The 22,231-nt window shown below is 48.8% G+C and overlaps 1 protein-coding gene across 1 annotated transcript; it reads right to left on the minus strand.

Moving 5' to 3' along the window:
* Nucleotides 1–600: 600 nt before the first annotated feature.
* On the minus strand, nucleotides 601–21,332 carry PRDM9 (PR/SET domain 9). The gene is made up of 10 exons (XM_073323000.1): nucleotides 21,252–21,332; nucleotides 20,667–20,790; nucleotides 20,081–20,185; nucleotides 17,614–17,687; nucleotides 8,328–8,460; nucleotides 7,389–7,514; nucleotides 6,393–6,664; nucleotides 4,812–4,879; nucleotides 4,030–4,220; nucleotides 601–2,000 (listed from the first exon to the last, which is right to left on the minus strand). Exons 1-10 carry the CDS (start codon nucleotides 21,330–21,332, stop codon nucleotides 601–603), a joined length of 2,574 nt encoding a protein of 857 aa, XP_073179101.1.
* Nucleotides 21,333–22,231: the final 899 nt, after the last annotated feature.

Consider the following 22,231-nt stretch of genomic DNA (forward strand, 5'->3'; position numbering starts at 1 on the left):
AACCCATGCCAGGTGCTTGGCTCCCACTGCACTAGCCATAGTGTGAGACAAATGGGAGGGGGGTCCTGCGAAGGACCACGTGGAGGTCTTGTAGCAGGCCCGCCTTGCTCCCGCCCTGGCCTAGCCCTACCTTGTACAGTAGCAAGGCTGCAGCAGAGTGTGGAGAGGAGCTTAAGGAGATTACTGTATACTCAATCCTAGCAGCTACAGTAACTGCTTTAATTCCTGCTGCTCCTGGCCCACCTGTCTCCTGTGCTGCTCCTGTTGGCCACAGGCCAAGTCTCTTCTGGAGAGGCAGACCCAACAGGCCACTCAGGACAGCAAAGAGGCTGGGGCAGTACCCAGCTTTAGTGAACAACAAAACCCTCCGCAAGTAGAAGAAGGATGCTTCTCTCCAGTCAGCCCAGGAGTGGAAAGGTGAAGGGGGTTACACTGACCACCGCAGTCAGTATGAAGCAAAGGAACCAAAAGCCCCCAAGGTTAAGGAGTCCATCAGTACAGCTCCCTGCTTTACCCAGAATCCCCCATGATTGATACAGACCCCTCAGGTCAGTCAGCTGCCAGCTCTGACAGTTGTTTGGTCTGCAGGGTATTTCCCCTCTAGGTGTTTGTCTGTTGGTGGCAGGTCAGGTGTGATGGCTGCCTGAACCTCCTCCCACACTCCAGGCACTGAAAGGGCCTCTCTCTCCTGTGGATGCGCTGGTGTCTGGTGAGGCTGGATGACTGGCTGAACCTCCTCCCACACTCCAGGCACTGAAAGGGCCTCTCTCTCCTGTGGATGCGCTGGTGGCCGGTGAGGCTGGATGACTGGCTGAACCTCCTCCCACACTCCAGGCACTGAAAGGGCCTCTCTCCTGTGTGGATGCGCTGGTGGCCGGTGAGGCTGGATGACTGGCTGAACCTCCTCCCACACTCCAGGCACTGAAAGGGCCTCTCTCCCGTGTGGATGCGCTGGTGGCCGGTGAGGCTGGATGAATGGCTGAACCTCCTCCCACACTCCAGGCACTGAAAGGGCCTCTCTCCCGTGTGGATGCGCTGGTGGCCGGTGAGGCTGGATGAATGGCTGAACCTCCTCCCACACTCCAGGCACTGAAAGGGCCTCTCTCCCGTGTGGATGCGCTGGTGGCCGGTGAGGCTGGATGACTGGCTGAACCTCCTCCCACACTCCAGGCACTGAAAGGGCCTCTCTCCTGTGTGGATGCGCTGGTGGCCGGTGAGGCTGGATGACTGGCTGAACCTCCTCCCACACTCCAGGCACTGAAAGGGCCTCTCTCCTGTGTGGATGCGCTGGTGGCCGGTGAGGCTGGATGACTGGCTGAACCTCCTCCCACACTCCAGGCACTGAAAGGGCCTCTCTCCTGTGTGGATGCGCTGGTGTCTGGTGAGGCTGGATGACAGGCTGAACCTCCTCCCACACTCCAGGCACTGAAAGGGCCTCTCTCCCGTGTGGATGCGCTGGTGGCCGGTGAGGCTGGATGACTGGCTGAACCTCCTCCCACACTCACAAAGATAGGACTTCTCTCCTGTGTGGCTCTGCTGATGTCTAATCTGGTGCGATGGCCTGTGGAAGTTCTGCCCACACTCACTGCAGGAATACCACTTCTGTCTGCGACCGCCACCTCCCTCCTCCCCTGTTTTGCTCTGTGAATGTGGCTCCCCTATTGTGTCCCTCCACTGCTGTGGAGGCAGGTTTGACAGTAAACCAAAAGCCTCTCTACCTCCAACACCTTCCCTCTGCCCTTGCAAGTGTGGTTCCTTTCCCCACGTGCCTTTGCTGAGGGAGCTGGGGTTTGGTGCGAGCTGCTGTGATGGTGGATTCCCCGGGAAGGAAAGACCTCTGGTTTTAGGGCAAGATTCCCCTCCCAGAGCACCTTCGTCTTCTTCAGTCTGCAATTTGGTAGGCAGGTGCTTACGCTTCAAGTGTTGGTGGAGGTAATCTTTGCTGCTGCAAGCCAGCCTCCAGTGAGGGCATGGATGGCAGTGTGGATCCTGCCCATGCACTGTCCAAAAAACAAACCAGAATTCAGGTAGGAAATGGCAATTGTTCCAACATGCTGGCCCTTCCAGAGGCTTTGCACTACTATCCTGCCACATAGGAAGGGCCAAGAACACCAGACAATTAGTGACACTCAGACTTTAGTTTTAGGATATAAAATAAACCGTTCCCTGTAGTACCAGACCTAATGTGGGACTCCTCCCCAGGGTTCAGTTCTATCCCCTGACAGTTGGCCAGATTCAGACCTGAAGCTGGGACAACTGTGCCTGGTTGTTCTAGGTCACTGCTATGAGTGTCATTTTCTTTCTCTCCTCTCCCAGCTGTTGGGGGTTCTGGTCCCGGGCAACTCCTCTGTCCCAAGACCAGCGGAGTAAGCCATGGCAAAGAGTTGTATCTATAAGCATTTCTGAGTTGTATCTCCAAGCATTTATGTCTACACTGGCACTTGAACAAAACTTTTGTCATTCAGAGGTGTTAACCCCCCCAAAAAAGACAAAAGTTTTGCCGACAACAAGCACCAGTGTGAACAGCGTGCTCCTGCAGACAATGCAAATGCTACTCCTTAGGGGTGGAAGTTTGTCAGCAGGAGAGCTGACAAACAGTGGCTATGCTGCACAACTTTTAGCAGCATGGGTGTTGCAATACAGGCATGTTGCTAAAAGCTGTGTAATGTAGACATAACCTATATTGCCCGTCCCAGTAGTACTTAAAACGAAAGGCAGACTGTCTCCTCACACTGGTGGCCCCCTGGAGCCTCCTTCCTCCCCTCACTGTGCGGGACAGGCTGTAGGCACAACCCCTGCTGGGTGTTTCCCAGTGATGGGAGTGCACTGATCAGCACTCTGCTAGCTCTGCCTAGTCCGAGGATCACTGTGTGACCCTGGAGGCTCTACTGCAGATTTCAGTGGCAGTAGAGACATAGTGGCTTTGACCAGCCCCTCGCTACACCCCATCCTCCAAAGCCTTCTCCCACCTTTAAGCTTTTTTTTTTTTTTTTTAAATCTCCAAAACAAGAAAAAAAAAAGCCATCTGGTACTGGTTTAATTTCTGAACTCTGGGATTCTATACAGTGAGGGTGATAGGTGGCTTTGCACCCACAGTAACATTTATGCTGCTTCTAGCCACCCTGTGCAGATCATCTGATAGCCAGTCAGAGAAACTCTAGCCTAGTTGCTTAGTTTAACTTTAAATACTGTTTTTAGTCCCAGCCTTCACCTCTTAATATAAAGCAGATGCTGGGGTCGGAGAGGGTTGGGTAATAAATCACACGCAGAGCAGGAGGGGCAACTGACAGTGTTTCAGCTGTTGCACTGACCTGCTGAGCAGTTCCTAGTCTTTGTGTCTCCTCATGAATCTAAGGATTTTTCAACCATTTTGATATCAGGGACCTGCTTGCTGCCTTCCTAAACTGTGTCAGGGAGATCCCAGCAACTGGTGCTAGCCCACAGACTGGTCATTGAGAATCACTGAGCTAGAGGATTCCCCTCCTGGTGTGTGTGTGTGGGGGGGAGAGGTGGTGTCAGTAACTGAGCAAAAGGCAACTGAAGTGGGAGATTCAGAGCAGCAGCTGCTCTAAATTGGACCATCACCTAGAGCAGGGGTAGTCAATAGGCGGACTGCAGGCCAAATCTGGACCACCAGATGCTTTTGAATGGACCATGAAATCTTTTTACTTGTCATTATTGTTATTGCAATGTGAAAAAATGTTTCTCTGGAGTCTGGACCTTGGCTACACCTTGACCAAGAGACATGGACCTTGACCAAAACAAACCGACTACACCTGTTCTAGGGATAGCAGGAAGCTCCCATAATTAGACTCATTCCGACCACTAGTGGCAGGTGCAGCATCTCCTTTCACCAGCTTCCCTCAGCACATCTGCACTCAAGATGGGCTCTCTAGCATAAGCATTTACCCGTGGGCATTCATGACTGATGTCAGGATAAGAAATGAAAGTTCCTGGTTATTAGAAATTGTGTCATCTCAAAACAAGCCAAGGGAAGCTTGTAGCTAGAGCAAGGCTACAGTCTGGTACCTTTGGGTGGCGCTGCGCTTTTCCATCTCGTGCCCCACTTGATGCCCAGCTCCTTGCCATATTCATCCCCGTACCAGACCAGAAGCTCACAATGGGGCAGGATGGCCCTGCACACTCTATAGTAGATTTTCCCATGATACTGGAAAGCGACAAGGTTCTGCTCTTCCTCATCCCTAGCACAGTTAACATACCTGGACAGTCACAGTTAGGAAAGTGATTTGTTAAATACAATGGTCTTCAGTCAGGGAAGTGCCAACCTGAAAACTAGGCAATCAAACAGTGAAATAACCACAATACTTCTGTATTTTCCTTAATGGGGATTAATAGGTTATTGGTCCATGCCAGGAGATTTCAGAGCCTAGCCAGTAACATCTGAAAGCTGCGTCAGGTGTTTTGGAAGCTCATCCACTCCCACTAAGTCTATGAAAGTGAGATGACTTGGAGCCAAAAAAAAATCTGTACAACTTTTATAGAAAGGAAATTCTGATGAATGAAGCTTCCTCAATATGCTTCTCTGTGTCTGGGTATTGGAGGGCTAATGCTGTCTCTCTCCCTAACCAGGCGGGCACTTTGTTTTGGGGTTTGTGTTGCAATCTTAATGCTGAGAATATCATGTTGTGAATGCTAACAGGATTGGGTAAATAACTGCATGCTTAGTGATGGATTGGGTGTGCTGCAGCCTGTAAAAATGAATCCTGTGTCTTCAAACACCTGAAACACTGACTATCCTAGAGCTAACATTCTGTGATTGTACTGATGAGGATAGGAGTACAGGGACTTACCTCATCCAGTTGGCATTCGTTTCATCCTTTCCATCAATGTATACATACCAGTTTCTTCCCTTGGTGATCTGGAGTTGAACCAAACAAGACACACAGGAATCAATAAGGCATTCTCCATACAGAGAATATGATAAATAAGTGACAAGTTGTGACGAAGTGGGAATGTTCTTAATGTTTTCTCTGAATACTGTGTGGGTGCCTCAGTTTCCCCTATGCATTTAAGTATCTAGGTGATGGGATAAGGGTGTGTGATTGTTGCAGAGCCTTAGAGGGCCAGTGTGATGCTGTCTGCACAGAGAATGGCCGACACCCTGTCTCCTGGCAACTGATGGCTTGGGCTCCTCCTCTGCAAAGGTGCCAACTGAAGGGGCTGGAGAACAAAGATCAGGTGGCCTCCTGGCCCAGGAAAGAGACAAAGGCCAGAGGAGGGGAGGGAGAGTTTTTAGTTTGGAGCTGTCTGGGGAAATGGAGGGAGGCCCAGATGGGGCTCTGGCCTCCCTGCCACCCAAGATAGAGCTGACTGAGGGGTCCTGTTCTCTGTACCTACAAGCTCTGTGTTAGACCATGTTCCTGTTGTCTAATAAACCTTCTGTTTTACTGGCTGGCTGAGAGTCATGTCTGACTGTGGAGGTGGGGTGCAGGCCCCACTGGCTTCCCCAGGAGGCCCGCCTGTGCAGACTCGCTGTGGGAAGTGCATGGTGGGGCAGGGGATGCTGAATGCTCTGAGGTCAGGCCAGGAAGGTCGAAGCCGTGTAGGCTTTTTGCCCTGGAGACAGTCTGCTCAGAGAGGAGGCTCCCCCAGAGTCCTGACTGGCTTCGTATGGAGTAGTTCCAGAGAATTGCCCAGTGACTCCGTGACACAAGTGTCGTGCTTTGGGTTCATTATATCCTGAACACAGTTCAGAAGAAATCCTGCAAGTGTGAATACACACAGAACAGACAGGGCCAAACAGTGCTCACAGTGACAATCCCAATGAACTTAAGGAGGCTGCATAGTGTAACTGAGGCTTTGTCTACACTTGGAACTTTGTCAGCAAAACTTTTGTCATTCAGGGATGTGAAACCCCCCCCGAAGGACAAAAGTTTTACCAACGAAAAGTGCTGGTGTGAACAGCACTTTGCCAGCGGGAGAGCTCTTTCCAACCGACAAACAGCAGCTACAACATGCAACTTTTAGTGGCATGGCTGTAGCAGCACAGCTGTGTCACTAAAAGGTGTGTAGCGTAGACAAAGCCTGAGATCAGAACCTGGGCCTTCAAACAGTGTCTCCCAACAAACTTTGAAAGCTGAGCCTGCCACCAGCATCAGGAAAGTTAAAGCAACTGCACCCTGCTAGGAAAGTGCCATGTGTTAAAGGCCTAAACATATTAATGGCTACTTTTCCCAAGCCCCTCATGCCACCTCCCTGACAGACACTGAGAAATGCTGATGTATCATCATACTAATAAAACATGAATTAATAAAACAGAGTGAGAGTTCAGTGCCAAGGAGCATACTTCCTCTCCTTCCTTTCACACTTTGATGAGCTAGAACATAGCACAGTGTTGTAATAGAAACAAAAGCATCATGAGCAATTCATACCAGCCAAGAATAGCCGTTGTGGGCTGCCTCCTCCTCCTCTGTTATCCTTCCGTCGTATGGGCCAAAATGAACTCCAACCGGCAGGGTGTCTGCCTCATTCCAGACTCCAAGCCCCGCCTGTGGGATACTTGAAACCCCAATTCTCATCCCTGGGGGCAAAGTGAGAGCTGCTCTCCTTTCCTGTCCTGTTTCTACTATTGGGTCTCTGATGAAAACTGGAGGGCCATGAACTGAACACTCGTCAATGAAGAATGTCAGGCAATCCTCACAAACTAGAGGAGGAAGAGAAACAGAACATTGACTCCATCAGTTAGTTTATCAGCTCCATCTCCCCTATCTGCATACCAGACCATTAACCCCATCACACAGGCCCTAGTGCACACAGGTGGCTGGGTTACATACTAGATAGCTGCACTCCAGCTGCTGCACATTGGCTGAATTGAAGAGAGTCTGAAGTTTTTCCCCCCACATTTCCGAGGCACATTTTCAGAGAATTTCTGTCAGGTGGTATATTGCTTCCAGCAAGCACTCAGTGGAAAGTGGACACAGCAACCTGTTTAGCTATGCAGGTCGCTGTGAACATGTCACCCAATGCTTAGCGCTCTGCACTGGCTCCTTATAGAATAGACAGTCCAATTCCAGGTCTCTCCTCATATTAAGAGCCCTCTGTGGGAGAGAGTTACGTTCCATCAGAACAATGAAACTCTTGACCAAGAGGAGAGTTTCATGAGTTCAGGAGACAACTATCACAGGAGCTAGGCCAAGACTATGGAACTCAGTGCCACAAGAGTTAAGGAGGACTTTCAGAATTAAATACAAAACTTTTATTTTGAACCACCCCTCCTCCAGCTATTTCTCCTGCATGGTTTATAGGAATAATCTGTATCTCTTTATTCCTTTTCTTAAATACTTTTAAGGTGCTCAGATACTATAGTGCAGGGGGCCATATAAGGAAAAATATTAGGGGCTCAAAGAGAAAGAAACCATGTGACTTACATAAGTAATCATCATCTTGTGGTTCACTTATTTCAACGTACACTTTTTTCTCTCTCTTTCGTAAGCTGTATGTGTTAACTTGGGAGCTCTGCCCTTGGGTTTTAGAAACTGCTAACCTGGGTAGATCTAAAAGGGGAATTATACTGAGTAGGTTAGTCTGTGCAGTACCAGAACTGATAGAAATAAATAGGCAATGGCATTTTCAGACCTAAATCTCATTTATATTGAGGCTGCTTTACACAGCAAAGTGGCTACAGAATATGTAAGAATCAGGCCCTTTGCACATGAAAACATATATAAATATGAGCCATACCACAGTTTCTAGGAGCTGAGCACTGAAAACCACTGCTGACTCTGACACTTCCTGACTATAATTGATTAAGCAGTGACACTGTCTCCTTAAATTTGTGTCTAGCTCACTGTCCTCTGATCTTAGTGCCAACAGCCTCAGGTGGGCTGGTATGCGAGAATTCAGACCCAAGCAAAACAGCAAAAAGAGGCCAGTCTGTTTCCTGATGACCATGCTTCGCATTGGCAAGATTGACTCAGGCCGGGTTAGATGTCTAGTGTTGGTTTCCTATGGCAACAACAGGAGTGCCATGGAGACTCACCCTGCCTTGCATCACCCAACAGTACCCTAAGCAACCAGTTGAAGGCAATCCCATCAAGTTGGTGGCTGTGAGCTTAGGTGCTGAGGGATGGACTCAGGGACTGAGAGCTCAAGGGAAAAGCAGCAGTAAGAATAGCTGTGGTATTGAATTGGACTTCACTATAATCAGAGATATTTCCATGTTTCCACAGATAATGAGATTTACATGTCCCTCTGTAACCCCTGGCATGCAGAGAGCTCCTCCCACCAAATCTCATAGGCTGCAGACCTAATAGTCCTCAGAGCGACCATGAAAATACAGAGGAGATTTGTCCACATTCTGGGCTTACCAGTTTTCAGATCAACAACATTAGTGACAGGGATTCTGGTGCCCACATCTGAATTTTTGTCCAATTTCTCAGCATTGGTTTGATTTTCAGAGACTTCCTTCTCAGAGGCCTTCTCCAGCATTGTCTTTTCATTCTGCACACAAAGTCGTTTTCCATTACAATAATTGTACTGTTCTGGTTCTCTCTACCCAGAGCCTGTCATGTGGAGAAACTAACATACAAAAGACTACAAGGAACAGATGGCCATGTAAAAATAGTTTGACCACTGCAGCAATGGAGTACCTTCTCCAGGTCAGACATGGCACAGCAGCTCTCCCCAAATGGCACCCCCTGCTGACAGGTTTCAGAGTAACAGCCGCATTAGTCTATTCGCAAAAAGGAGTACTTGTGGCACCTTAGAGACTAACCAATTTATTTGAGCATAAGCTTTCATGAGCTACAGCTCACTTCATCGGATGCATACTGTGGAAACTGCAGAAGACATTATATACACAGAGACCATGAAACAATACCTCCTCCCACCCCACTCTCCTGCTGGTAATAGCTTATCTAAAGTGATCACTCTCCTTACAATGTGTATGATAATCAAGTTGGGCCATTTTCAGCACAAATCCAGGTTTTCTCACCCCCCACCTCCAAAAACCACACACACAAACTCACTCTCCTGCTGGTAATAGCTTATTCAAAGTGACCACTCTCCCTACAATGTGCATGATGTCCATTTTTATGGCTGATTTAGAACGCTTCCTCAGCTCTCGTCCCCTAAAGCCCCTACTCTACTTGCGCTATATTGATGACATCTTCATCATCTGGACCCATGGAAAAGAAGCCCTTGAGGAATTCCACCATGATTTCAACAATTTCCATCCCACCATCAACCTCAGCCTGGTCCAGTCCACACAAGAGATCCACTTCCTGGACACTACAGTGCTAATAAACAATGGTCACATAAACACCACTCTATACCGGAAACCTACTGACCACTATTCCTACCTACATGCCTCCAGCTTTCACCCAGACCACACCACACGATCCATCGTCTACAGCCAAGCTCTGCGATACAACCGCATTTGCTTCAACCCCTCAGACAGAGACAAACACCTATAAGATCTCTATCAAGCATTCTTACAACTACAATACCTACCTGCGGAAGTGAAGAAACAGATTGATAGAGCCAGAAGAGTTCCCAGAAGTCACCTACTACAGGACAGGCCTAACAAAGAAAATAACAGAACGCCACTAGCCGTCACCTTCAGCCCCCAACTAAAACCCCTCCAACGCATTATTAAGGATCTACAACCTATCCTGAAGGATGATCCAACACTCTCACAAATCTTGGGAGACAGGCCAGTCCTTGCCTACAGACAGCCCCCCAACCTGAAGCAAATACTCACCAACAACCACATACCACACAACAGAACCACTAACCAAGGAACCTATCCTTGCAACAAAGCCCGTTGCCAACTGTGCCCACATATCTATTCAGGGGACACCATCACCCTGAATTCAGGGGATAACATCAGCCACACTATCAGAGGCTCGTTCACCTGCACATCCACCAATGTGATATATGCCATCATGTGCCAGCAATGCCCCTTTGCCATGTACATTGGTCAAACTGGACAGTCTCTACATAAAAGAATAAATGGACACAAATCAGATGTCAAGAATTATAACATTCATAAACCAGTCGGAGAACACTTCAATCTCTCTGGTCACGCAATTACAGACATGAAGGTCGCTATCTTACAACAAAAAAACTTCAAATCCAGACTCCAGCGAGAAACTGCTGAATTGGAATTCATTTGCAAATTGGATACTATTAATTTAGGCTTAAACAGAGACTGGGAGTGGCTAAGTCATTATGCAAGGTAGCCTATTTCCCCTTGTTTTTTCCTACCCCTCCCCCAGATGTTCTGGTTAAACTTGGATTTATGCTGGAAGTGGCCCATCTTGATTATCATACACATTGTAAGGAGAGGTTTCAGAGTAACAGCCGTGTTAGTCTGTATTCGCAAAAAGAAAAGGAGTACTTGTGGCACCTTAGAGACTAACCAATTTATTTGAGACCATGAAACAATACCTCCTCCCACCCCACTCTCCTGCTGGTAATAGCTTATCTAAAGTGATCACTCTCCTTACAATGTGTATGATAATCAAGGTAGGCCATTTCCAGCACAAATCCAGGTTTTCTCACCCCCCACCTCCAAAAACCACACACACAAACTCACTCTCCTGCTGGTAATAGCTTATCCAAAGTGACCACTCTCCTTACAACCTGAAGCAAATACTCACCAACAACCACATACCACACAACAGAACCACTAACCCAGGAACCTATCCTTGTGTGTGGAGGGGCGGAGGGTGAGAAAACCTGGATTTGTGCTGGAAATGGCCCAACTTGATTATCATACACATTGTAAGGAGAGTGATCACTTTAGATAAGCTATTACCAGCAGGAGAGTGGGGTGGGAGGAGGTATTGTTTCATGGTCTCTGTGTATATAATGTCTTCTGCAGTTTCCACAGTATGCATCCGATGAAGTGAGCTGTAGCTCACGAAAGCTCATGCTCAAATAAATTGGTTAGTCTCTAAGGTGCCACAAGTACTCCTCTTCCCCCTGCTGACAGTCGCTCCATCACCGCAGCAATCTCTCTTCCCATAACTTGGCCTTCTTGCCAGGTCACACTTTAGTCCACCCCTTCCAGGGCAACAGAAAGCCCAACATCCTCACCAAAGGATCTTTGGGCCTCCAACATGAGGCCTCTGGTCCTCACATCTTTACCTCAAAGTTTTCCAGTGTCCTTGTCCCCTCCTCTGGGCTCATGACACTTTACCAGTGGCAGATAGGGGAGCCTGGGCCCTTCCACTACACCAGGTCCCAGCCCAGGAACCCTAGCCCAGGGGCAGGGAACCTACAGCCCACAGGCTAGATCCAGCTCTTTGTTTAATTTCATCTGGCCCATGGCAAGTCTCAGCACCATGGGCTGGAAGCCCCGAGCCTCAGTGCCCCCCATGAGTGCCTGCTCGCCCCACCAGGGGTGGGAAGCTTTGGCACCCCCCCACAGGGCTGTATGTGGCCCACGATTGATTTTTTTCTGTGAGTCAATGGCCCGGTGATAGAAAAAAGGTTCCCTAGGCCTGCTTTAGCCAGTGGTTCAGTTCTACTCCTTGCTGCTGCTGCTGCTGTTTCCCTGGACTCCTTCCTAGCCAGCCTCTCTCAGGCTTGGCCTTTTAAGGCCCTTAGTCTGTTCCTCCACAGAGCCCCATCCAAAGTACTCTCTCCTCTTCCTAGCAGTCTGACTCCAAATCCCTCCCTTCTTTCAGGGCACACCCCCAGTCCCTTCTCCTCTCCATGGCTCCCTTCTCCCCAGCTGCTTACCAGCCTCCTCTATTCCCGCTAGGATGCCAGGGCTTAGATTATTCGCCTACTTGGCCTCTACCTTACCACCTCCTTAATCCCCTAGAACGATTATAGACATTCATTCTGCGAGTTGCTTCCTTTCTTTATCCTAACCAACCTGCTTTTGCCCAGCTGGGCTTCATGATCAGCCACACCTGGCTCTCCCTCCAGGTGCACCAAGGTAATATAACTCACCCCTCAGGCCCACATTAATCCATTCAGGGCCAATGTGGGGTTCACACCTCATCACAGGGTCTCATACAATTTGACTTGAATATTCTCTTTGGTGGCCTTTGATAATCCAAAGGGGATATATGGAGGGTGAGAGGCAAGGAGCAAGTTATCTACAAGGCTTAAAATACAGATATTTACCTACTGACCTCTTCACTAAGGTGATTTGATATTTGCCTAATCTGATACTGTGTCTACTGTATAAAGCCAGTCAAAAGCTTTTAAATAAAATTTTAGAATGGAAAAATGGTCTTTGTGTAAAAAAACAACAACAAACAAATAAATTGTTTCACAAAAAAGTTGACTTTTCCATTTTTTGTTACATTGTTCATAACATTTTAATTTTTTTTGAAAATGTTTTTGAAATTGTTACCCAAATAGTTAGTGAAATGTTTCCATTTTTCAGCCAGCTCTACTTTGGAATAAAAATTCTGTGCTCTACCATCGTAAGACCCTCTACCAACCAGTAGGGGGCGTATCAGTCTTGCCAGGAAGTATTCTGTCCCAATGTTACAATCCTGATGTAACTGTTGATGTTGCTCTGGACTCCCATTCCGGCAGAAAGTTTGTGGCTTGCCTGTATTAGACATCTCCCCTCTGAAATTTGCCACGTCAAGAAGCAGCCTTGAAGTGAATTTGTTTCTATCTGCAATGTGTTTGAGTCCACTGGCAGAAACTCAACAATTCCACTGAGATATTCTGAAAAATGATCCTCAGTCTTAAAGCTTTTCTTGGCCTTTTATATAAATGCTTTTTTCTCCCCTTCCCCATCTTGTATATGCATCCTATTGGTGTATATAACTATTTTTACAATCATTTGATTGAGGTTCTGGGTTTTAATTATTACATTTAACATTAATTATTTAATTGATAATTGTGGTCCAAGAACCTCTTTGTGTCAACTGGCAGAGGACAGAGGGGGCATAGAGTATTACAGGGATCCCTGTGACAAGTATATGCACCATAGTTCACAAAGAGTAGCATGCAAGGTCTCTACCAGGTGCCAATAGGTAGATCATCATAATCATGAAAGGTATGTAAGGATAATATTTAAGAAGTTAGGTATCTATACTGGAAATTATGTTCTTAATGCCTTGAAGTTAAAAGCAGGTCACTGAGCGGTGACAGGCCTCAAACAAGTTCTGTTCAGGCAGGGTCGGAGGCCCTAATCTCTCTGGCCAATCATGTGTGTCTCACAAGGTACATCTATTTGCATACGGAATCATAGAATCATAGAATATCAGGGTTGGAAGGGACCCCAGAAGGTCATCTAGTCCAACCCCCTGCTCAAAGCAGGACCAATTCCCAGTTAAATCATCCCAGCCAGGGCTTTGTCAAGCCTGACCTTAAAAACTTCTAAGGAAGGAGATTTTACCACCTCCCTAGGTAACGCATTCCAGTGTTTCACCACCCTCTTAGTGAAAAAGTTTTTCCTAATGTCCAATCTAAACCTCCCCCACTGCAACTTGAGACCATTACTCCTCGTTCTGTCATCTGCTACCATTGAGAACAGTCTAGAGCCATCCTCTTTGGAACCCCCTTTCAGGTAGTTGAAAGCAGCTATCAAATCCCCCCTCATTCTTCTCTTCTGCAGGCTAAACAATCCCAGCTCCCTCAGCCTCTCCTCATAACTCATGTGTTGCAGTCCCCTAATCATTTTTGTTGCCCTTCGCTGGACTCTCTCCAATTTATCCACATCCTTCTTGAAGTGTGGGGCCCAAAACTGGACACAGTACTCCAGATGAGGCCTCACCAATGTCGAATAGAGGGGAATGATCACGTCCCTCGATCTGCTCGCTATGCCCCTACTTATACATCCCAAAATGCCATTGGCCTTCTTGGCAACAAGGGCACACTGCTGACTCATATCCAGCTTCTCGTCCACTGTCACCCCTAGGTCCTTTTCCGCAGAACTGCTGCCTAGCCATTCGGTCCCTAGTCTGTAGCTGTGCATTGGGTTCTTCCGTCCTAAGTGCAGGACCCTGCACTTATCCTTATTGAACCTCATCAGATTTCTTTTGGCCCAATCCTCCAATTTGTCTAGGTCTTTCTGTATCCTATCCCTCCCCTCCAGCGTATCTACCACTCCTCCCAGTTTAGTATCATCCGCAAATTTGCTGAGAGTGCAATCCACACCATCCTCCAGATCATTTATGAAGATATTGAACAAAACCGGCCCCAGGACCGACCCTTGGGGTACTCCACTTGATACCGGCTGCCAACTAGATATGGAGCCATTGATCACTATCCGTTGAGCCCGACAATCTAGCCATCTTTCTACCCACCTTGTAGTGCATTCATCCAGCCCATACTTCCTTAACTTGCTGACAAGAATACTGTGGGAGACCGTGTCAAAAGCTTTGCTAAAGTCAAGAAACAATACATCCACTGCTTTCCCTTCATCCACAGAACCAGTAATCTCATCATAAAAGGCAATTAGATTAGTCAGGCATGACCTTCCCTTGGTGAATCCATGCTGGCTGTTCCTGATCACTTTCCTCTCATGCAAGTGCTTCAGGATTGATTCTTTGAGGACCTGCTCCATGATTTTTCCAGGGACTGAAGTGAGGCTGACTGGCCTGTAGTTCCCAGGATCCTCCTTCTTCCCTTTTTTAAAGATTGGCACTACATTAGCCTTTTTCCAGTCATCCGGGACTTCCCCGGTTTGCCACGAGTTTTCAAAGATAATGGCCAATGGCTCTGCAATCACAGCCGCCAATTCCTTCAGCACTCTCGGATGCAACTCGTCCGGCCCCATGGACTTGTGCATGTCCAGCTTTTCTAAATAGTCCCTAACCACCTCTATCTCCACAGAGGGCTGGCCATCTCTTCCCCATTTTGTGATGCCCAGCGCAGCAGTCTGGGAGCTGACCTTGTTAGTGAAAACAGAGGCAAAAAAAGCATTGAGTACATTAGCTTTTTCCACATCCTCTGTCACTAGGTTGCCTCCCTCATTCAGTAAGGGGCCCACACATTCCTTGGCTTTCTTCTTGTTGCCAACATACCTGAAGAAACCCTTCTTGTTACTCTTGACATCTCTGGCTAGCTGCAGCTCCAGGTGCGATTTGGCCCTCCTGATAACATTCCTACATGCCCGAGCAATATTTTTATACTCTTCCCTGGTCATATGTCCAACCTTCCACTTCTTGTAAGCTTCTTTTTTATGTTTAAGATCCGCTAGGATTTCACCATTAAGCCAAGCTGGTCGCCTGCCATATTTACTATTCTTTCGACTCATTGGGATGGTTTGTCCCTGTAACCTCAACAGGGATTCCTTGAAATACAGCCAGCTCTCCTGGACTCCTTTCCCCTTCAAGTTAGTCCCCCAGGGGATCCTGGCCATCCGTTCCCTGAGAGAGTCGAAGTCTGCTTTCCTGAAGTCCAGGGTCCGTATCCTGCTGCTTACCTTTCTTCCCTGCGTCAGGATCCTGAACTCAACCAACTCATGGTCACTGCCTCCCAGATTCCCATCCACTTTTGCTTCCCCCACTAATTCTACCCAGTTTGTGAGCGGCAGGTCAAGAAAAGCGCCCCCCCTAGTTGGCTCCTCTAGCACTTGCGCCAGGAAATTGTCCCCTACGCTTTCCAAAAACTTCCTGGATTGTCTATGCACCGCTGTATTGCTCTCCCAGCAGATATCAGGAAAATTAAAGTCACCCATGAGAATCAGGGCATGCGATCTAGTAGCTTCCGTGAGCTGCCGGAAGAAAGCCTCATCTACCTCATCCCCCTGATCCGGTGGTCTATAGCAGACTCCCACCACTACATCACTCTTGTTGCACACACTTCTAAACTTAATCCAGAGACACTCAGGTTTTTCTGCAGTTTCGTACCAGAGCTCTGAGCAGTCATACTGCTCCCTTACATACAGTGCTACTCCCCCACCTTTTCTGCCCTGCCTGTCCTTCCTGAACAGTTTATAACCATCCATGACAGTACTCCAGTCATGTGAGTTATCCCACCAAGTCTCTGTTATTCCGATCACGTCATAGTTCCTTGACATCACCAGGACCTCCAGTTCTCCCTGCTTGTTTCCAAGGCTTTGTGCATTTGTATATAAGCACTTGAGATAACCTGTTGATCGCCCCTCATTCCCAGTATGAGGCAGGAGCCCTCCCCTCACAGACGTTCCTGCCTGTGCTTCCTCCCGGTATCCCGCTTTCCCACTTACCTCAGGGCTTTGGTCTCCTTCCCCCGGTGAACCTAGTTTAAAGCCCTCCTCACTAGGTTAGCCAGCCTGCTGGCAAAGATGCTCTTCTCTCTCTTCGTAAGATGGAGCCCGTCTCTGCCCAGCACTCCTCCTTCATGGAACACCATCCCATGGTCAAAGAAACCAAAGCCTTCTCTCCGACACCACCTGCGTAGCCATTCGTTGACTTCCACGATTCGACGCTCCCTACCTAGGCCTTTTCCTTCCACGGGGAGGATGGACGAGAACACCACTTGCGCCTCCAACTCCTTTATCCTTCTTCCTAGAGCCACATAGTCCGCAGTGATCCGCTCAAGGTCATTCTTGGCAGTATCATTGGTGCCCACGTGGAGAAGCAGGAAGGGGTAGCGATCCGAGGGCTTGATGAGTCTCGGCAGTCTCTCCGTCACATCGCGAATCTTAGCCCCTGGCAAGCAGCAGACTTCTCGGTTTTCCCGGTCAGGGCGGCAGATAGATGACTCAGTCCTCCGGAGGAGAGAGTCCCCGACCACCACCACCCGCCTTCTCCTCTTGGGAGTGGTGGTCGTGGAACTCCCAACCTCAGGACATAGCATCTCATGCCTTCCAACCAGCGGAGTCTCCTTCTGCTTTCTCACCCTTGGTGGAGCCACCAGCCAACCAATATTGTGAAAAAGACAAGGGATCCCAAAATCGAAGGGACACAGCAGGAGAGCATCTGGTTTATGAATGAAGATTAAAGGACTGTTTTGCTATATTTGGGGCTGCATATCCGGCATCTAGGGACAAGCTGATGGAGCAGCTTGTCTCATGAAAAGGGGATCACAGCCGACCTGATTGAAAAGTGCTGGTGATCAATACTTTATTAAAGCTGAGGGTATCTTGTTAATTAAGTCTAGGCTCTAAAAAGCATGTTATGATTTTATCTGTAACCATTTGTTTCCAATATTTCTACTTGCTATCATTTGATTGAACTTGGATTTGTTCTCACTATAACCTCTGCTGCATGTTAAGCAGAGCAGTGATCTGAGGTGTAACTGGTAAACTGGGGTGTCCTGTGCCTTTGGGAACAGCTGTGACTGTGACTACTGTGAGTGGCCAATGGAACAGGGGCTGCATGCTCCAGGGGGATGCACAGAGGGCTTGGAAAGTGCCTATCTCTGCCCTGCAGAGGGACAGCAAAGCCTGCTTAGGCTGAGAGGGGAGTGCTTGTGGTGCCTGGGGCTCCTGGAATCAGGGAGCTGATCCACAACAAGTACAGACAAGATTGCCTCATGCTAAGAGCAGGTGGTAGTGAGGTGCCCCACAGCCCTCGTACCCCTAGGAAGTGTCATAATAATTATTTCATTATTAGTTGACTCAGCAGTATAACTAGCACATAAAAACACTTTTCATGTCACTGTAGAGGCATTTGTTAATTAAAAATGGGGTTCACCTCCTCTGTAAGATTCCTTATCTAAGCAAAAAGTACTTAGTAAGCTTACTTGACTGACGTTCTGCCTTTTCTTTTTTTCCTGTTTCATACTGCCAGATTTACATGGTGGCCTGAAGGTTTTAACTGTAAGTGTAAAACAAACAAACAAACATTACCGAAATTGTAAGTGTCACAGGCAGGAAGCTGCCAGCCGTTTCATGTTCTGACTTACTGTCACAGAATCACAGAAATCAGAGATAGAGAAGCTCTAAGGAAGTCGTCTCAGCCCTCCTCAACCACTACGTAGCTGTTACAATATAACTGGTTTCACTGTGCAAGGTAACAATTTAACAAAGCAAGGTGTAGAGGTCAGGATGTTAGGTTAATGCTTTGTTATGTAAGAAACTGCTATTCACTCATCATAAAATTATTTAATATTTATAAATAACATACAGCGTGAGTGCTTGAAGCAGCCTTTGACTTAGCAGCAGTTTGAATCTATCTGAACCCATAAGCCCCAGGGTGTCACAGAGTGGTTCAGACCCTTTGAACTTCTCTGTACATGTTCCACATTTCATGCTGCCTCGCTGCTGATACAGGATGTTTGTGAATAAAAAATAAACTGTTCATTTTTTAACCTGAATGCCCCAGATTAGAGCAAGGAGAGCCTCAAGTTGCAACCCTTGTGGTAAATTAAAGTGTCATGTTAAGGAGCTCCAAAGTGAATCTTCTCCAGTTCTCCACAGCTAGAAGGGTGAAAAGGGCAACATGAGACCTTTGAGGCTGGGGACTATGTGGCAAGGAGCTGATTCCCCCAAGGATCTTTCAGTCATTGGAGATGCCCAGTAATGATAGCTCATTAAAATGAAGAGTCACTTCTTTGCTCTAAGAAAAGGAGGACTTGTGGCATCTTAGCCCTGGTCTACACTAGGACTTTAGGTCGAATTTAGCAGCATTAAATCGATGTAAACCTGTACCCGTCCACACGATGAAGCCCTTTATTTCGACTTAAAGGGCTCTTAAAATCGATTTCCTTACTCCACCCCTGACAAGTGGATTAGCGCTTAAATCGGCCTTGCTGGCTCGAATTTGGGGTACTGTGGACACAATTCGACGGTATTGGCCTCTGGGAGATATCCCAGAGTGCTCCATTGTGACCGCTCTGGACAGCACTCTCAACTCAGATGCACGATTGTTTGCCGTTGCTCTGACGCAGGGAGGGGCGACTGAGGACACGGCTTACAGGGTTGGCTTCAGGGAGCTAAAATCAACAAAGGGGGTGTCTTTACATCAAGGAGTATTTCAGGCAGGACTTCACGGAGGGTTCCAATAAGAAATGGTGCACCTAAGTTATTGTTCTTATTGGAACAAGGAGGTTAGCCTGGCCTCTGATTGATACATGGTTAGATTTACCTCGCTGCACTTTCTCTGTGAGTGACTGCAGTGTGACCTAGAGGAATGAGTCCCCTAGACAGGGGAGGGGGGGAAGCAAATGAGTACAAAACAAGTCTGGTCTATTTCTTGTTTTGATCCACTCCATCTATCTTTTACATCTTTGGCTGGCAGCAGACGGTGCAGAAGGACTGCATGCCATCCACATCTCATGGCTGCTCGGCAGAAGATGGTACAGTACGACTGCTAGCAATCCGTATCGCCTGCCTGCTCACCATAAGACGGTTCAATAGGACTGACTGCAGGACTACAGAGAATGACCTGGTCAAGTCACTCCAAATTTAGTCCCTGCGCCCATGTCTGCCCAGGCGCTCCCAGCCGACGTGGCCAGGAGCACCTCAGACACGACGAGGACGGCTACCAGTTGTATTGCACCGTCTGCTGCCAGAAGGCAATGGGTTGCTGCTACTGTGTAGCAATGCCGTACTGCATCTGCCAGGACCCAGGAGACATACGGTGACGGTTACCTGAGCAGGCTCCATGCTTGCCGTGGTATGGCGTCTGCACAGGTAATTCAGGAAAAAAGGCGCAAAACGATTGTCTGCCCTTCCTTTCACGGAGAGAGGGAGGGAGGGAAGGGGGGCCTGACGATATGTACCCAGAACCACCCGCGACAATGTTTTAGCCCCATCAGGCATTGGGATCTCAACCCAGAATTCCAATGGGCAGCGGAGACTGCGGGAACTGTGGGATAGCCACCCACAGTGCAACACTCCAGAAGTCGACGCTAGACTCAGTACTGTGGAAGCACTCCGCCGAGTTAATGCACTTAATGCACTTAGAGCATTTTCTGTGGGGACACACACACTCGAATATATAAAACCGATTTCTAAAAAAACGACTTCTATAAATTCGACCTTATTCCGTAGTGTAGACATACCCTTAGAGACTAACGAATTTATTTGAGCATAAGCTTTCGTGAGCTACAGCTCACTTCATCGGGAATTCCGATGAAGTGAGCTGTAGCTCACGAAAGCTTATGCTCAAATAAATTCGTTAGTCTCTAAGATGCCACAAATCCTCCTTTTCTTTTTGCGAACACAGACTAACACGGCTGTTACTCTGAAACTTCTTTGCTCTGTTACCTAAAGGTTTTGGTGTCCAGTCTTCATCAGACTCAGAGTCGTCTATGATGGGGTTTGGGGGACGTCGACCACGACACATAAATGCAGGTTTCGGGGTAGGAAGGCCTAACAAAGAAATCCATTATAAGCGATAACAGCTGACATGATCTGAGTCTTGCTTATGCAGTGACACCCCTTCCCAACACCTTGCACTGGGAATACAGGCACGGGAACCTGGTGGCAGTGCCATGTGTCCTAATCTGGAAGACCTGTGAGGCTCGCCTGGCACCTCAGGACTCCTACTGCCAGGCCAGAGGGCTTGCAGAAGCCTCAAGTGCCTACAAGGCTCATCACAGAAACAGCAAATGGAGAAGCCAGGACATTCACCTAAGCCTAAGGTCTGAAATGGGAGGTACAGAGTGTGAGTGTTTTCTATACTGGATTTATACTCTGGCTTCTCTCTGCCCCAAAGACACAAACTCTCAATGTCTCTTCCCTCCCAAAACGAGGGAGGAGACTTAAAGAAGGACTAAATACAACATCTTCAACTCTCCAGCTGCTTGTGCCACTTGGAGTTGCCCTTTTCACCCCCAGCTGGCCCTCTCACCGAGTTCAACCATAAACTCATAGTTCCGCTTCATGTTCCTGTAACGGGTTTTCTCCCAGTCTCCCATCTCTGTCCATTGCTCCTTAGGGAAATAGATGGACAGCTCTTTGAATTCATCTTCCACCTAATCAAGTAAAGAAAAGTGTCACAGGTGTGTTATGTTCACTAGTCACTGTCCAAATTTTCTCAAGAAAAGGGAACACTTCCTTCCTTCCCTGTCCACCCACCCTAGAACAATAGCAGCAAATCTCTTGGGCAGAGAAATGTGTATGGAAATTGGCCCTGTGCAGCATCTCATCTCCTACCTTTTCCACTGACTGACCATTTGGAATGGAAAAGTGAGGGTCTAATTTTAAATTAATCTCCTGGGCCTGATTATTATCTCTGGCCAGGAGACAGGGAGTGATGGTGCTGGGGGTCTCAGCCCCACGGCTCTTGCCTCCCAAGGCACAGGGGCACGTGCTCCTTCCCCTGCAGGTGGAATCCTAGATGCTCTCCCTTCCTGCAATGGGGAAGATGAGACAAATTTCCCAGCTCCCCATGGGGGTCACCTGCTCCCAGCAGCTGCTCCCCTGGGCTCCTCACCTTGGAACTCTCCCCTGCTTTCCTGCTTTTCTGCTCTTTCCTCTTTTCTGATGCTCTCCCTTCTCCAGCATTGTCACTCATGGTGCCTGACAATTTGTCCTGCCACCCCAGTAAACTCTGTAAGGGGACAATGAAATGAGGGTCCAACATGTGTCTCTTCCCTTTCTGGAGTTCAGCCCCTTTTGGGATCTTTGGGGTTCAGCCTGAATAGCAGTCCTCCTGCCTCACAGGCTCAGCTCAATTTGGGATCTCCTGCCTCACAGGCTTAATCTAGTTGGGGTCTACCCCCATCATCCCATGCAGCTCAGCCCAGGTTGGCGTCTCTCCCCTCTGCCCCGGGGCACAGCCAGGGTTGGCATCTCTCCCCTTGACCCTCAGGCCAGCTTGGCGTCTCTCCCCTCGGCCCCTGGGGCTCAGCCGGGGTTGGCGTCTCTCCCCTCGGCCCCTGGGGCTCAGCCCGGGTTGGCATCTCTCCCCTTAGCCCTGGGGCTCAGCCCGGGTTGGCGTCTCTCCCCTCAGCCCTGAGGCTCAGCCCAGGTTGGCGTCTCTCCCCTCGGCCCCTGGGGCTCAGCCCGGGTTGGCGTCTCTCCCCTCGGCCCCTGGGGCTCAGCCCGGGTTGGCGTCTCTCCCCTCGGCCCCTGGGGCTCAGCCCGGGTTGGCGTCTCTCCCCTCGGCCCCTGGGGCTCAGCCCGGGTTGGCGTCTCTCCCCTCGGCCCCTGGGGCTCAGCCCGGGTTGGCGTCTCTCCCCTCGGCCCCTGGGGCTCAGCCCGGGTTGACGTTTCTCCCCTTAGCCCTGGGGCTCAGCCCAGGTTGGCGTCTCTCCCCTCAGCCCTGAGGCTCAGCCAGGGTTGGCGTCTCTCCCCTCAGCCCTGGGGCTCAGCCCGGGTTGGCTTCTCTCCCCTCGGCCCCTGGGGCTCAGCCCGGGTTGACGTTTCTCCCCTTAGCCCTGGGGCTCAGCCTGGGTTGGTGTCTCTCCCCTC

The sequence above is a fragment of the Lepidochelys kempii genome, chromosome 24 (assembly GCF_965140265.1).
Source record: "Lepidochelys kempii isolate rLepKem1 chromosome 24, rLepKem1.hap2, whole genome shotgun sequence".
NCBI classification, from domain to species: domain Eukaryota; kingdom Metazoa; phylum Chordata; order Testudines; family Cheloniidae; genus Lepidochelys; species Lepidochelys kempii.